Below are 17,618 nucleotides of genomic sequence, written 5' to 3'. Positions count from 1 at the left end.
TCAATAATATTGGGACTTCAATTAAATTAGAGATCAAGATAATCTGGTACCAGGGAGAGTCCACGATATTCTCTATCTTTACTGTGCCATCTTTGACAGAGATCATGGTCACTAAACCCCCCTTTGCCCTCCATGCAAGTGACGGAGATGTGTCTACTGTAAATGAACAAAAGCAGTCAATAACCACTTCCTCTCTGCACCATGTTTCCTGGAGGCCAATGATATCAAACGTCTTAATATATAGTAGCCAAGCCTCATCAGTGAGTCTAGTTCTAATACCCGCAATGTTCCAGGAGACCATTCTCAATGGGTGGACATATTTTTGGTCAATGGCCACCTTATCTCCCCTACCTTCAGCAATAGGTTGTTCTGCATGCTCAATACTTATAATACCGCTAACCCCTTCCTCGCAGTCTGTGTCCAGATGTAAAGAATAATTTGGGCTATTAACTAAACCAGTTAGAGGACAAGGGGCCTCGGTACTTTTAATGAACCAGGGCCTATATTAAATTAATTGTTTAGGGAATCGGTATTCCTTCTGTGTCTCGTTTTAACTTCCAGTCAGTCTATGTCTCCGAGGCCACCTAATGCCTCATAACGATTTGGATGGTACCAAGGAGGGTACAAACTATGCTGGGGTTCTTGTCTTTGTCGTTCCCTTTCTACATCAAACCACAGGGGCCTAGTTGGCTGATACAAGAAACCCAGCGGAAGAATAGCAACCCCCCCTGAGCTTACAGACCAGGTTTTAGACCTTTCTAGAATTGCCTTAACTAGGCCTGGTGATCTAATGTTTAGAACAATACAGTCCCCAGGGAGATTCTTGGTGGATTTCCCAACCCACCCAATCCGTTGTGCCATTTTAAAATCTGTGAACAGCGGATCGCCGATCCCAGTCTTCGGATGCACCGGTCAACAGTGGAGGAACATTTGCTAAAATTATCATATAGGGCGTTGCTGCAGGAGGTAAATGGAGAATTGGGTGACTGTCCCCTGGGGTCCTGTGCTGCATGTCATGTGTGTTTCTTCCTAATATACTTGGCGTATAATGCCTCTCTAACCCCGAGCTGCAACCACCTAAAGTGTTAACGGCCTGGGCATACGTGTGATTAGAATCCTGTAGTTGTAAATGGTCTTGAATTCTGTTCTGAGACTGTTCCCCTCCATCCCTTGCAAAAGATACATCTCTCTAATTCTCAATACTATTAACAGGTTTTTGTTTGCCTGTAAACCCATTATTGGCATTACTCTCCCTCACATTGCAATTTACCATAGGCAGGCTGCTATTTGACACTGGTTTTTCAAGGTTAGATAACCTAATCGCGATTTCAGTCAATATTTGTATCAAGGGTTCTAAGAGGCTTGCAACCATGCTTTCTAGTTTCCCCCAGAAGTCGCCCGCAATTGAAAGTGCCCCCCCCCCCGAAACTGTGTCTGCATTCAATACAGTGGGTTCCTGAGTATGCTCTTTACCACGAATGATCTCATAAGCCTCTCTATGTGCTGAGCCCTGTCTCTTTTGCTCTCCCAGTGCTCGCCATAAAGTTTTTTAACGTTTTGTTGGGGAGGTGGGAAACACATAGGAGCATTTTTTTTCTGAAAGGGATGGACAGCCGGGTTCAAGATTGAAGTGCTAACCAGGCATGGCGAGGAAAGAGGCACGGGAGAAAAGGAGACAGTCTGCTACCCAGAGTCGCTACTCTCATTAGTTTACCAGGTAGAGTTTCACATCACCCCTATTACAGGAAGCAGTGTTTTTAGGACAGTTTGTGTATTTGTCTGATGCATTTGCTCCTTTATAAGACTCACCTTTAATATGGATTATGACCTAGAGAAAAAGTACCCCTGAAATGATCTCATAAGCACCATATGCTCTCGTCCCTGCCCCTCCTGCTCTCCCAATCTGTGCCATAAAGTTTTGGAGGGGGTTCGACTTCAAAACATTTTGCTTAGTGAGCGGTCACCACAAATAAGTTTGAAGACATCTGACACAGAAAAAGGCATTCACTTAAAATGCATTTTTTCAGCATTATGATTTTGAATAGGTGGCACAAAAACTCTTGTTTGGCAGACATAAGAGGAAGAGGTAACATGCATAATATTTATGTAAATATTTATGTGAAGGCACCTAATGCATCTTTTATATTATCTGCTTTGTCCAAATTGTGCAATGTATTCTGAAGTGTACAAAAGGCAAGGGGACTGAATGACTTGCATTTTTTGGACCGTCTAGTCTTTCCTGCCACTATTGTATTCCCTGGCACAGGTCCCGAAACAAATCTTGTGATGATTCATACCACGGCTTTGTTCCCACAAAATCAAATTGAGAAAAGAAAACTTAGCTACTAACGAGGTTTGTCAATAGAATACAAAATCAGGTCATCCCATAGCTCAGAATCATCTTGCTCCTTTGCAAACTCAATGGCTTTGTCCACATCATGCAGCTCCTCCATTATCATCTTCAAAGCCCGGCGGCTGTTGCCCATGCGACCTAAAGAAAAAACACAAGGAAGGAACACGCATAAGTCACTCAAGAAGGTGAGCAGCCGCAGCAGTGCATAAGGGTTTGTTAAGAGAGGCAAGAGGTAATGGTGGCTGGATATTATTATTTTGCTGTTACATTTCTTATCTCAATTGTGTACCATATTACTTAAATGAATTGAGCTTGTAAAAATATATGATGATTAACTGGAAATATATCTGTGAAAAATATTATCATTTTCATTGTTACTTATTAGTTTTATAGCAAGCTTTGTATATTATATTATTCTCCTAAAATGTAGTGTACGTTAACTATTCATGTCTAAAATGTTATAATCCGTAAAACATTGTCTCATACTCATATTTTACACCTGTTTTGTCACTAGAGTTGATTTAACTTTGATTGCAGAACTTGTCTACTGCTGAAGAATACGTTACTTACTTTTAGTAGTGCTCTTTCTGCTGAGTATGATATACAACTGCAGATTCCTTAGAATATTTCCCAGGCGCCAGACTGCATACCCACATTTTCATAGCACCTCTAGATGGTGCTGTGCGGCTCCACACTTGCATTATTCAGCCACAAAAGTGACAGAGCTGAGACACATATAAGCGCCACCCCTGCAGTCAGATGTCTGTTTCTTGCTTGACTCATTCTGCGCCCTTGGACATGGAGCACTAAAATACAATTGGAAGTACCGGAGTGCAGATCTCTAATTTGGGAACTTTTTAGATGACAAAAGGCGAGTACTACACAGAACGGGAAGGTAAGATGGCAGTGAGGAATCTGCGGTTATAAAGAGTATGCACCAGAAACATCATTAGCGAAGGAAAGTAACGTATTCTTTTGATGGGTACTTAACGCAGATTCCTCGCCTATCTAAGAGATACCAAAGCAGTAACTTCTAAAGGTGGAGGGTCTGTGCAGAGGGCTCAGATCAAAAAGTTCTGCAGGACTAAACAGGCAAAATACCCTTCCTTTGGACCTAGCTGTCAAGGCAGTAGTACTGACACATGACAACATAGCAGCCCACCAGATGTCAAGAGCAGGCACTCTGCCTTCCAACACAGAGATAGCAAACTAGGCTCTGGTGAAATTAGACCTCAGCCATTCCAGAGGCTGCTTCAAGGCCAGTGTGTAGCAGGTCTTAATGCAGAGGACTATCCATCTTGACAGAGTCCTTTTCTGTACTGTGTTGCCTTCCTTTGCTCCAGAAAATCCCAGGAAGACCGATTGTCCACACATTGGCTATAGTGTGAAAAATATAAAAGCTCGGGACCCTCTTGAGATCCAGTCATTGAAGTCTCTTCTCTTCTTACAAGGGTTGAGGGGAGGAAAGAATGTTGGTTGCATGATGTACTGTCCAACATGAAACGGTGTCACAATGCTTAGCAAAAAGGCAGCCCTGGTCCTCAACACCAGTTTATCAGGTAAAAATATGTTTAGGGCGGCTGCACCGATAGAGCCTGGAGCTTAAACCTTAAATAAAATACATCATAACAGATGATTTAAACAATGATAGTTGGTCCAGCAAAGGCAAAAAGGCTGAAACTGCCAGGGACAAAGGTGACAGTAAAACATTGACAGCTTGGCTGGTAAGGGGGTCTGTGTTGTGGACTCCACACCAGTCCACAAAATTGTCCAGCAGAGATAGACTTTGGAGAAGGATCCCTGGACACGGGGATGATATTCACAATCTCGGGTGGCTGATAGAACGCACTCCATGCATGGAGGTGTACACTGCGCAGGTTCGGATATAGAACCCAGCCCTGCCTCTGCAACAGAGGATCCTCCCACACAGCTAGGCTAATCAGAGGACAAATGCCCATGCACAGAGATTCAGGGTACCACACTTTCCTGAGCCAGTCTGGAACCACTAGGATGACTTGGGCCCAGTCTTCAGAACTCGGAGAAGGAGGGGCAGTGGCAAAAAGGCATACAGGAGACCTGTACTCCAATCTAGCCTGAATCAATCTCCTAGAGAGCCTTCTTAGGAGCTCCAGAGAGTGGACATTTTGACACTCCGTGTTCTCGAAGGTGGCAAAAAGTCCAGCCAGGACTTATCTCATTGTCGGAAGATTCCTTGTGGTACCTTAGTGACCCCCCCCCAGGACCCGTTAGCAGAGTTCATTTATCCTGGTATTCATCTATCCCACTAAGTGGTTTATGATCAGGGATATGCCCGGACCGTCCAGCCAATTCCAACAAGAGTCTCTCGGCACAGGACCCTGGACCCCACTCTGCCCTGCTTGATGCAGTAGCACATGGCAGTGGTGTTGTCCTTGCGAACCTGCTCCAGCCTCCCATTGAGTGATGGCAGGAAGGCCATCAGCATCAGGCAGATGGCATGCGACTACAACAGAAGAAGTCAAGTGTGACTTTGGCACGTTGATAGTGAACTGAAGAGATATAAGAGGGTTCATTGTCGTCCGATGGTAGTCTACGACTGGGAGTCTGCCTTCAACAGTGATTCATCAAGGTGGGAAAAACCACTGTCACCAACCACCCAGTATGTGCCAAGCTCATCAATATCATTTTTGTGAGCACCTGAGGGGCACTGGTAAGGCTGAAGGGGAGCAGAGCACATAGGAAATGCTCCAGGTCTACAATGAGCATCATGTAATGTATGTGGGACTGCAGGATGTGTTCATGAAAATACGCATCCTGCAGGTCCAGGGTTACCATCCATAGCCTGTTCATTTACGGCAAGTCAGATACCGGGTGCAGGGATAGTCGTAGCAGCGACCGTGCTTGAAACCAAGCCCACGTAAACGAAGGGCTTGCAAAGTACAACAAAGAGTATTGAAAATATGGCACAGCTTTTATGCAACCTTCTGGTCCACATTGTGAAGGGCATGAGTGGGTAGCTTCTTACGTTTAGATTTCCCCAAGATACTTCAATTGTGCCGATATTTTAGCAAGACCAAACCAATGGTCCTACTCAAATCATGAGTATAACTCTAATGATTAAGTACTTCGTTTAAACTGAGTCCCTTACTACCAGGTATAGAAGTTGGAGATATAAAGCCCCTCCTGTGAAGAATTTTACGCAGTTCCAATATTACCTTTGGACCAAAATAGCTTGTTCCTTATCTTATAAGGTTTTGATTTAACGGACATTTTGGAATATTTTCAATCGAGGAATTTTATACATAGTCTTGATAAAGATGGTGTAAACAGATGAGTGCCATCGGAACGTGTCGACGCGGCTATTTGACACAATTTGGTAGTTGACTGGTCCTACAGATACGTACAGAAATTGTGTATATTGGGTTCCAGTCAACAGTTTGTTCTACGGATGTGTCACAATATATGACAAATTATACTGGCTGTTGTTTTTCTCTCTGGGGTGACTGTGAGGATTGATATTGGTTCTTTGTCCCATATTATTTAGCAAATGCAAAGTAAATGAATTTGCCTTTTTGAATGTATGTTCTATATTGTATTGACTTGACATACTCTGTTTTTAATGTTTTGACAATGAATTTTAACATGATCTATGTCATTTTCTAATAAAAATAATTTATAATGATTCGACCTTTGATATTGAATTTCAGTTTATTGCTTGGTCTTTCAGCCATTTCTCTTTTCTATCCGTGATTCTGTATATAAAAAAATTGTACTTGAGGTGGGATGCGATATTGTGTGCATTAGTGGGTCTAGATAATCAAGGAATAATTTACTTTTCAATTACCATCCATTTACCCAGATCGGGGCAGACAGTACCTGGCCCAATGGGAGCATATTGAATGTGTTCTCTGCAGTTAGGCATTTAGAGGGACAACATCTGGAATAAGACAAATGCCTCTGTCTTTCTTCAGCAACAAAAAATAGCAGCAATAACACCCATCTCCTATTTCCAGGGCTGGCACCCTCTCTATGGCCCCTTTGGAGAAGACATTTTGCACTTCCAGAGGTAAAATGGCCAAGTGGTCCTCTAAAAGCTACTCTGATATAGGTGGAAGTTAGAGTGGGTCGAAAAGAAACAGAATGGGGTAACCTCATTGGACAATTTAGAGGACCCATCTGTCTGATGTAATCTATTGGAATTGCTGGAGAAAATGTTGGATTCGGACTCCTACAAAGTGGTTGTGAGCACATAAGGGCAAGATAAAGCAGCTTGGAGGCTTCTGCTGCAGGGCTGGGAGACTGAAAGGGTTGGTGTCCCTGCTGACCATCACGTTGCCTGTATGATCCTCCTCTCCTACCACAAAAGGACTAGGGTTTCTGCTGTGCCAACAAGAGGATCTGGGATTGTCAGTATGCTAGCCCTATAAAACAATCCCCTAAAAGGACAGTTTTGCAGACCAAATTGCCTGGTAGGAGCTGAAAGGCCGAAGGACTATGACATGGCTTTCTTTAAAGCATTCACGGGTGGAATCCACTTTTTTGCTAAACAGCTAAGACCCATCAAATATCATATCCATAAAGGAGGCCTGGACATCCCTAGAGAAAACTGTAGACTTCCTCCAAGCATGGGATGGATGACCACACTGGTACTAATGCTTGACCTAAAGAATTTGTGGTGTCTAAGCTAGACCAAATAATGAATTTAGCTGCATCCTGAATGGTCTGCGACAGGGAGACCCAAAATTCCTCCGGGACTGTCGGCAAGATATTGCTGACCATGTCCCCAAGGGTGTATAATTTTTAGCTAAGCAAACAACTGAAACCCCCAAGGCTAGACTGCCTGGTGAGAACATTTGTTTCTTGAATGCGCAATCCATTTTATTCTGTCTGGGGAAGTTACAGGGAAAGAGTTGGGATTAACCTTGCTTGTAGAGGGTTGAAACACCAGACTCTCAGGAGCGGAATGCTAAGCCAGGAAACCAGGGTTGCCTGGCACCCCTGTGGCATCTGGCAATCTGCCTTTGCACTGGTTGGCATGAGCAAAGCTTTGTCCATGTGTACGTCAAAGTACGAGCTAGAGCGTCACTAATGGGCAATAAGAGCTCAGATAAAGACTGCCCAGGTTGCAGACCCTCTGCAATGATGTTAGTTTTAACCTCCACAAAGGGAAGTTGTAGGTCCAAGACTTCTGATGCACCCCTAATGACCACAGTGAAAAAAGCACCCCCTTCTGGCAGCAGTCCAAGGGGAGAAATCAACTCAGTTTTAAGGAGTGTATCAAGCCCAAAGGCATCCTGTAAAACATATAAAAACTGCTATCATCGATGTATGGTGGTAAAATATCTCCATCATCAGCATTGTTATCTCCAAATGGCAGCAGATTCTTAGCCAAAAAGCTGGTGTAGTGTTGTGTCAGAATTAGATTAAATGGAGGTGGGGCACGTCAATCTGGATTCCGCAAGTGACTTTGGTCATGGCTGTGATGAATTTGCCTCAGAGTCAAGTGCTGAAATCGGCACAGGGTATTCCTCCGGCGCTGGTGGCATCAGTAAAAGAGTTAATGTCAACGGGACTGGTGCCAATTTTGGCACCAGTGCAGAAACCGAAGATGGTTTGAAGGACACAGACGAGGCAGAAGAAAGGTCTACTGCCGGTAACCCGACTGGAGGTCCCTGTGGATTCTTGGGGCCCAAAGGTTACCCAGAGTGTACTGGGTGAGTGCCAAAGATGCGTAACATACATCCCTGAAGACCTCGATTAGTTGTGACCTCAGTGGATTGTAACCCTTGCAGCTTCTATGGAGATAAAGTGCTACAAGATGTGATTGAGTCCAGCTTGGGTTTCTTGTGTTTTCTCTTCGATTTGGACTTTCCCAAAGACTTCAACCACTACAAGGACCTGTCACTGGAACAACCTTGGAAACAGGAGTGGGCCTTGTGCAATTTCTTCTGATGTTCAGTGACATGCAGCTTCGCTTCACATTAATGGCTAGCTCTGGTGTCCATGACTGCGTATTACTCACAGAGTCCGGAGCCCAAACACAAAAAGGCATACCTTGTGACGCTCTGTCAAGGACATTCGTTTGAGATAGTCCCTGCATGGCTTAAATCCTGTGGTCTTCATACTGGTTTCACTTTTTTGGAGAAAAAAAATCCTGCAAAAAGTTAATCAAAACAGTGGAAAAAAGAAAGGGCAGATCGCCAGATCAGCATCTGAAGGCGCAAAAAGGAACTGTAGTCAGAGCACAAGCGTGGCACCTATATCGGCTCCACTCCTTCACTTCTGGCGTGGAAAGAAGTCAACACCAAGCAGCACAACACACCCTTCTAGCAGCTGGGGAGCACTGCTGTGAAAAGCTTCCAGATCCAGTCGAGCGCCTGGGGATTATTGTAAAGGTGAGGAATCTGTGGTTAGAAGTATCCATCAGAAATACATTTTCTTTATCAGCGGTCTCAAATAACTTAACATCAAACGGTATATACGGTCTGCACCCAAAATTCACACAAAACAAAAATTAACAACTGCTAGTTTAAACAGTAATATTAAACATGTTCAAGATGAGACACACAGTAATGCGTATGAACCTGTGGCATGTCAGTCAGTTAGAAGCAAATGAATGCAAATAAGATGAACATTTCTAAGGAATGATTTTTCAGGAACAGTACCGCCTCAAATCAAGAGGAAAAGATGATGTGACCATTAGGGATTAGTAAAGGCTGCGGAGAGACTACAGACAAAGGAAAGAATACAGAACAAAGTGGACTGATCAAATCAATTTTAAAACGGTGCAATACATTTTGCAATTAAAAGAATGTGTTTCTTATAAATCAAGTCCAAATCTGTGGCAAACTATGTGAAGCTTTCTGACACGAAGATTTGAATCTCTTTCCAAATAATTCATTTAGAAAAACGATCAGGGCATATGATCGCTGCACACTGAAGCTACAGACCATATATTAAAATCTGAGCCACGAACCGGGAATTCTACACCATTACATGATAAACGGTTATGGTGCAGCAGAAAATATTATGAATGGCAAAAGGACTGAACACGTTTAAACGTCTTGAGGTGGCTACTTCGAAGCCATACGAACAACGTGCTGCGTTCTTAGATTCACATATAATGCTAATAACAGCCACTCACAGGTTGTTATAACCGCTGCATTTCTTACAAACTGAAGACATCCCCATTAACACCCCAATGGTAACATGGTTACAAGTGATTTCTTCCTTAAAGATGAGAAGAAGCCTTGAAGTCTTGAGAAAGGAGTTTATTAAGTTGTAGTTGTAGCCGGGTCTGGTGGCTCAGTGGACTAAAGCAACCACTGCAGGGGCCTGTGTTCGACCTCATGGTCACAGGTTCAAATACCGGTGGGTCCACTCAGCCTTTCATCCATTTGGGGTCGATAAAATGAGTACCATTGAGTTGGGTAACAATAAACATCTGTTATTCAGCGCCAGGACACCTCAGGGTAATCGTGCGCTTTACAAATACACCTGTTATGTTATATTAGGAAGGACAGCTCAGACACCCAACAGGCTCTGCCCACAGATCTTGTTCAAGTCCCAGAACATTCGACAGCCAGCCAAGGGTTGGCAAACATTCTAGAACTTGTACATATGATGTAATGATGAGGCAAAGCAGAAGCACATTACCACACATCTCCTTCACTAATACAAAAACATAAATAACAACATTTAAGAACAAAACTAAAAAAAAACATGAAATAATTGCTTGTCAGACAACAAATAAAAAAAGATCCCAAGTGAAAGAGGAGGTGCAGGTTTACACAACATAGTCATCCAAGTATAGGGGAGCAGAAGTTTTTCTCCTCGATTTTCTCGGGGAAACACCATGCTTGTTTCATCATCATCTCTACTCTCATCAACACTCTGGTGACTCCCCAACCTCCTCCCCCTGCACACAACAACTCTGCAGAAATTCCACACTCTATGGTCGGATGTTTTGATGGCATTGTCAAAAATTTTAAAAACCCTCAAGGGTTTTGAAAATTTAGATCCAGTAACACACATCCAGGTTGTTTAATCACCACAAAGTCTCCCATAGCAACCTTTGTGTTTTTGAAGGCATGCCTCAGATCGTAATGCATTTTCGTATTCTTGCACTTCTCATCTTCCCTTCTGTTCCAATCTTCCGTGTCAGTGCCGACACATTTATCGGAGAGGTCTTTATTTACCCACAGGGGTTCCAAGAGTGTATTAGGATGCCTTCCACAAAACAGGAAAAACAGTGATTTTCATGTAGTCGTGTGAGCTGAAAATCAGTACACCCGACCCTCTTGGAAACCTCCTCCTTCCAATTGAGACAGTTGCTCTTTGCGAAGGAGATAGTTTCTTTAGGACTCTGTTGACCCTTTCCACAGTTCCATTGGACTCGGGGTGATAAAGGGCACATCTTTTATGAAGAACCCCACACCCAGGAGAAAATCCTCCTTCTCCTTAGAGACAAGCTGTACGCCATTGTCAGTCAGCATTGTTTCTGGGAACTCTTCGCTTGTGAATAACACATTAAGGAAGTTAATTACAGTTTTTGAGTCCACACCCCTTGAACACTGATTTCAGGCCACCTGGAGAATAGATCCATCACAACAACGACATAAGTGTCCTGACCATCACCATATACAGGACCCAGAATGTCCAAAGCAATGTCCTTCCAGAGACCACTCAGGCGTGTCCTAGCTACCATGGGCTGAATCCTAGTTTGCATGCTCTTTTCACTCAGCGAGCATTGTACACATTCTCTCACCCAACATTCGGCCTGGAGATCCATGCCAAGCCACCCGTAAGTAGAGCGTAATCTCTCCTTAGTTTTAGAAATGCCTAAATGGGATTTGAATGCTAGGTCCAGTAGCACCTTGCCTAACGTAACGGGAGCAACTAGCCTATGACCTCTCCACAACATGCCTTCACTAGAGGATAACTGGTCCCTCACACACTAAAAGTCAGTACAGCATGCACCTCCTTGTTCCTTATGTCACCAAGAAGCACAGATAGGCTTCATAACGCCTTGAAGGACCGTCTCCTCATGACGATCTCGTTCAAGTTCCAGAACAGTCTACACCCAGCCACGGACTGGCAAGCATTCTAGAATGTGTATATATGATGCAATGATGAGGCAAAGAAGAAGCACATTACCACATTACACTGTTGACATTTCATACTACATCCACCCACACACCTCGTGCATCCAATATTTGGCTTTCATTGGACATCCAACAGCACTCGCTATCCAATGATATCACCACAAACATAAACGCACACACTATCTGTTCTTTCACACCTACAAAGATCACTCAGCACACGCTATACGGAATCATTTCATCATCATATGAACACTGCTGCATCACAGTCTTATAGTTGGTGAAGCTAAATCAACAGCACGGTCGTGAAGCTAAATCAACAGCACGGTCATGAACCTCTACAACATAAACTAGGACCACTCAGTCTGGTGGGTCCATTTTACTGCATACCGTATGACTCTTTTGATTTTTGTTTATTTGCTTGAGGAGTTTACAAGCACAATACCAAGAAGCATGTAGAAATGGAGCCTGATAGAGTGCTTAAATAATACACAAATTTGGGCAGGCATCACCAAATACCTTACGCATAATTATAAACTCATGTTAGTGGGAGATCGTGCATTTAGTAGAAGCTTTCAATCCAAAATCCCAAGACTAAATCTATTAAGGTCTTAGTAAATTACACCATTTGTTATATAAAACAGTACTAATATAGAACATTGATGCCCCTGCAACTATGAAACTTAAGGTAAAATCCTTAAAAAATGGTGTTCCCACAATAAAGGGCAGCCTCTGCAAAGGTTGAAGATGAGATTTGGACTCATTGATGGAAATCCCTTGGGTGGATAATAATGAATATATGGTTTGCAGGTGGTTTGAAATTAGGTAAGACAGCCCACATTCAACAGCCAGTTGTCAAGATACAGAAGAACAAATTCCTTACTTTCGGTAACACTTCAACTGGTGGAGATCTATCTAACCACAGATTACTCACCTTAGAATATTGCTGAGGTGTCAGACTGGATCTGGAACATTTTGAGAGGCATCAATGCACGCCGATCGGCTCTGCGTACACATCGTCTGAGTAATAAGTAACGTGCACTGTGCCTATAAAGGAGAAACCCCGGCATGCCAACATCATTTACTTTCGGGAATATTTTTGCCCCAAAAATATGGAGCCATGACTGAACAATGTGTGACCACTGCTCAGAAATCTAACAGACTTTAGGGAGAAGAGCCTATATCGCAGTGAGAGGAGGATGAGATGGTCCCGAGGAATCTGCAGTTAGATGGAGTCTCTACCAGAAAAAGAGTCACCAAAGGTAAGAAACTTGTTCTACTGCTAGAGACTTCCAACCACATATTCCTCACCTTAGAATGCATACCCCAGCAATAGCTAGCGGAGGTGGGTCATCAAATGGCTCAAAAGAGGAAGTATTGGAGGATGAACAGGCAAAATGCTCGTCCTAATGAACCTTACTGTCCAAGCAGTAGTGATGTCCAGGGCAGGTACCCTGAGCGCTAACACAGTAGTAGTGGCCTTGGCCCTGGTACCCAGTGTGTAGCAGATTTTAACGCAAACTACAATTCCTCAAGAATTGGTCCCTTTCTGCACCTCCTTGCCTTTTTTCACTCCAGCAAACCCAATGAATAGCTGATCATTTACCTGGTGTTATTTGGTGCGACTGATGTAAAAGGAGGGGGGTCTTTTTGGGTCCAGATGATGTAACCTCACCTTTCTTATAAGGATGAGGCAGAGGGAAAAATGTCAGCAGAGTGATGATTTGACCAACGTGAAAGAGAGTGACTACTTTTCGCAGATAAGATGTTCAAGTCCGAAGAACCAGTTTGTCCAGGTATGAGCTGGTGAATGGTGGGTCAATGGAAAGAGCCTGAAGCTCACAGTCCTTCCTGGCTGATGTAATAGCCACCAAAAATGCTGTTTTGAATGACAGGAGCTACAGAAAAAAGCTGTGCATGGACTTGAAAGGGAATATAATAAGGAAAGTTGAGAGCTGGTTGATTCCCCATTGGGGCATGACAAAAGTGATAGGAGGTGAACACATATTGCAGATGACAACCAATGAGGGCTGATCCAGCAACAGCAAAAATGCAGAGACTGCGGAAAGATAACCTTTGATGGTGCCCAAACCAAAGCCTTGCTGGGCTAGCGACAGAACAAGTAACAAGGCTTCTGAAATGACAGACAGAAAATGAATCAATACTGTATAAGTATAAGCCATATACTTGTCCCAACAGTAGTCATATACAGTTTTTATTGAGGGGCGCCTGACTGCCAAGATAACATTACAGATCTCAGGGGGAAATCAAAAGCATTCAATTGTCGCTGTTCAATCTCCATGTGTGATGGTGAAGCGTGTGCATGTTTGGGGGCCGAGCCCTGCACTGTTGCTGCAACAACTTCTCCTCCTCAAGGGGCAGCCTGATCGGAGGAAAGATGTTCATACTAAGGTTCGGGATTCCAGACATTCCTTGCCAAGTCCACAGCCACTAGGATGACTTGGCCCAGTTGGTCTTGATCTTCTTGAAAAGATGGGCAGGAGTGGTATTGGTGGAGAGGCACACAGGAGTCCCGGTTCCAGTCTAAGAGGAAAGCCTTTCAGAGTAAGAATCGCTTAGGAAATTCCAATGGGCAGAAGCGTAGACAGTGCATGTTCTCAGTGGTGGCGAACAGATCTAGCCAAGTATCTCCTCATTTGCGGAAGAGACCTTGCTTGATCTCCGGATGCCGATACCATTCATAATACGTGAGGCATCGATGGCTGAATTTGTCTTCCCTACCATTTACAGAGCGTGCCAGGTCCTGCACAACCAGGTAAATGTCTTGGCGCTCCAGCCAGTACCAGAGGCACAGAGCCTCCTGGAACAGAGTCCATCTTGCTTGTTGTGGCACCACATGGTGGTGGTGGTGTCTGTAATACCTGATCCAGCCTTCTCTTGACGGATGTTAGGAATGCCTTTAATGCCAAGCGAATTGCCCCCAGCGCAAGAAGACTATGTGGAGCATCTTCTCCACTGAGGACCAGAGTCCTCTGTATCCACCCCTTCCCCCTCCCCCCCCCCCACCGGCCCACCCCCAGGTGGCCACCCCAACTCAGTAGTGATGCTCCTGTCACCACCATTCATTCTGGGCGGGGAAGGTAGAGAGATATGCCATTGGCCCAATCGCAGCTCGACAACCACCACTGCAGATCTTTTGCAGTCTCCCCCGAACTCTGGACTGGGTCAGAAAGAGGACTTGGGATCCCACCTGCATATGCCAAGAGGCATACTTCAGCAGCAAGAAACAGGAAGCCATCAATCATAGGAGACTCAAAGTCAGTCTCACCTATATCCAGGACTGAGACTGAAACATCAGGATCTGAACATCCTGGACTCGGTGCTCCGGAAGAAAGGTGCTGAGAAGGAGTCAAATGTGACTTAGGCATGTTGATAGTGAACCACAGCAAATGCAGGAAATTTGTTGTAGTCTGGAGGTGAGTGACAACTGTCGTCAGCGAGCCCGCTTTCAAACAGCCACTCATTGAGTTAGGGAAAGACTGAAACCCCTGACCTCCCGCAGATTAGCCACAACCTCCACCATCACTTTCGTGAACACCTGAGGGGCAGTGGTGAGTCCAAAGGGTAGCACAGCAAACTGAGAATGCTCTTGACCCACCTTGAACTGCAGGTAACTCCTGTTGGCCCGCAGGACGAGAATATGAAAATACGTGTCCTGGAGTTCCAACGCTACCATCCAGACTCCGAGGTACAAGGCAGACAGGACCTGAGCCAAGGTACGCATCATGAAATTTTATTTTCTCAGAAAGGGGTTGAGAGGGTGAGAATAATGAGGAGGCCTCCATTCTCTTTGAATACCAGAAAAGTAGCAGGAATAGCAACCAAGCCCTATTTCTGATGCTGGCACTCTCTCAATGGCACCTTTGGCTAGCAGAGCCTGATGGAATAGGGAGAGATGGTCCTCTGTCAGCTAGGCTGGGGATGGTAGTGAGGGCAGTGGGCTTTCCAGAAAGGGAAGGCCATAACCCCACTTTACAATTTGGAACACCCACTTGTCAGAGGTAACTGATTGCCATTGAGGCAGGTGGTGCCTGATATTGCCACCAACGGGTAAGGTGGGCTATGCTGATGACCCATTTTAAGAAATGGGGATCTGTACTTGGCAATTGTTTGCACCTTTGTCCAAGTAGGGGCACTGCCTTCTAGTCAGGATAAGGGAGTCACCAATAGTAATACAGTGAAAACACTACAAAAGGACACCACACCAGTTTAGAAAAATATCCAATATTTTCATATATCCAAAACAAGACCAAAATGTTTAAAGTCCAACATACAGTACTTACAAATATATAATGTGCAAGATATCCTTTAAAATTGCAGAAATATCTCAAAAACACAGTTCTTCCGAGATGGTAGCTCTGGCCGGAGCTACCGTGATACTGAAAACAACAGAATCCAATAGTTCCGTCTGACCGCATCGGTCGGGGTTGTCGACAGACTCGTAAACAGTACCGTTTGCGATTGTGGCCGACACGATGGTGCAAGCCTGTCATGGCAACCGTTGTCGTTGCGATGTGAAGTGAAGCAGTGCAGCATGCAGTGCCTTTATGGCGTGGTGTAGGCAACAGCTCGATGACGGTCATCCAGCGGCGTCAGTGAGACCAGGGCTACGATGCGGAGTAAGGTCGTGCTCGTTGTGGTGCTGGCAGGTCACGGTGCATGCGGCAGAGCAGGTTAGCAGAAGCTGGCATCAGTCGGCCCAGACTGCGGTGTGGGACGAGGCAGTGCATCGTGAAACTTAAGAGCGGGGCCCCCAGCCACTGTGCGGTCATGGGTGTCAAAGTCAGCAACGGCATTGGTGACACCAGGGTGGCGCAGTGGCAGTGATGTGAGGCAATGTTGAGGGCGGACCTCACAGGTCACAGTGCAAGCAGTGACTCGGTGATGTCAGTTGTCGGTGAAACCAGGGTTGCAGTGCAAGATGCAACGGTGCCCTCTCTGGTGCCTTCAGGACACAGAACCAGCGGCGGAGTCGGTCGCTTTTCCCTTGTCTGTGGCAACTGAAACAACGCTTCCAGAAGTGGTACCCAGAGGTTGGTGAAGTCTTTGTAGTCCCTGAGAATTCAGAACAGAAGGCATGCTCTACTTACAGCCTTTGAGATACTCCGCACAAGTAAAGAAAGTTCAGTCCAATCCTTTCACTGCCCAAGGAAGAAGCAGCAACTTCAGGCCCACCCAACAAAGCAACAACAGAGCAAAGGGGAAGTACTCCTCCGGGCAGACTTCCAGCTCTTCTTCTTGGCAGGTTCCTTAATTCCAGCGAGTTCCAAAGTTCTGGGGTCTGGGTCCCTTTGTTCTCTCAGGCAGAATGTGTCTGTGCTTAGTCCAAACCAGTTCTTGTCCTCTCTGGCTCAGCTCTCCAGCAGGAGGTGGAGACAGCATTGTCGAAGGCAGACCAGCCCCATTCAGGTGCAAGGAAATCTCCTCCCACAACTCTAAATGCAGCCCAGGTCTATTCAGCCCAGCCCTGACTCATCCAGGAAAGGCAGGACACACCTCAACCCCCGTGGCTGTCTGAAGAGAATGCAAATCCCCACCCCTGTCACTCCAAAGCCAGACAGTCAATCCACAAACCCAGTGTTAGATCCTGTGTATAGTGCAGGTCTTACAGGGCTAGGGATTTCTGGGTTTTCTTTCTTGCACTTTTCTCCTACACCTCCTTTACCTAAACTTGTGTGCTGAGCGTCACCAAGTCATGCAGCTCCAAGATTGCCATGGGAAAGCAGCGGGTATTTAAATCACTGCCTGCCTTCCCTTCTTTGCTTGGTTTTGTTTCCGGTTCATGACGCCGGAAGGACTATGCTGACAGCGTTACAGGTCTGACATACATTTTCGGGGCTACTCATGTGGGTGGCACAATCAGCGCTGCAGGCCTACTAGTCGAATTTGATTTACAAGCCCTGGCACACTCAGTGCACTTTACGAGGGGGTTACCAGTAAAACAAATATGCCATATCATAGAAACACAAATTCATAATAACAATTTACAACAGGAACACTTGCACTTTAAGACTGAACAGCAGAGAGAAAGTGCATAGAGACACTAAACCAACAAAAACAGAGTCAAACCCAGGAGTTCAGAAAGCAAACCGACAGGGAAAACATGCCAAAAGATACCATGTTTAACACCCATCAAAGAGGTTTGGAGGCTGCGGCACGGGGGA

General features: G+C 45.0%; 1 protein-coding gene across 1 annotated transcript in view; it reads right to left on the bottom strand.

The window, feature by feature from the left end:
- Nucleotides 1–17,618, bottom strand: part of VPS41 (VPS41 subunit of HOPS complex) — an 841,276-nt gene that overhangs the window by 138,837 nt on the left and 684,821 nt on the right. The window contains exon 24 of the mRNA XM_078688207.1: nt 2,351–2,491. Within this exon, the coding sequence (XP_078544333.1) occupies nt 2,351–2,491 (141 nt within the window). The remainder of the gene's footprint in view (nt 1–2,350; nt 2,492–17,618) is intronic.

Source organism: Lissotriton helveticus, chromosome 4_1, assembly GCF_964261635.1.
Source record: "Lissotriton helveticus chromosome 4_1, aLisHel1.1, whole genome shotgun sequence".
Lineage (NCBI taxonomy): Eukaryota > Metazoa > Chordata > Amphibia > Caudata > Salamandridae > Lissotriton > Lissotriton helveticus.
Note: the sequence above shows the minus strand (reverse complement) of the source record. Positions and strands in the feature narration are given on the sequence as shown.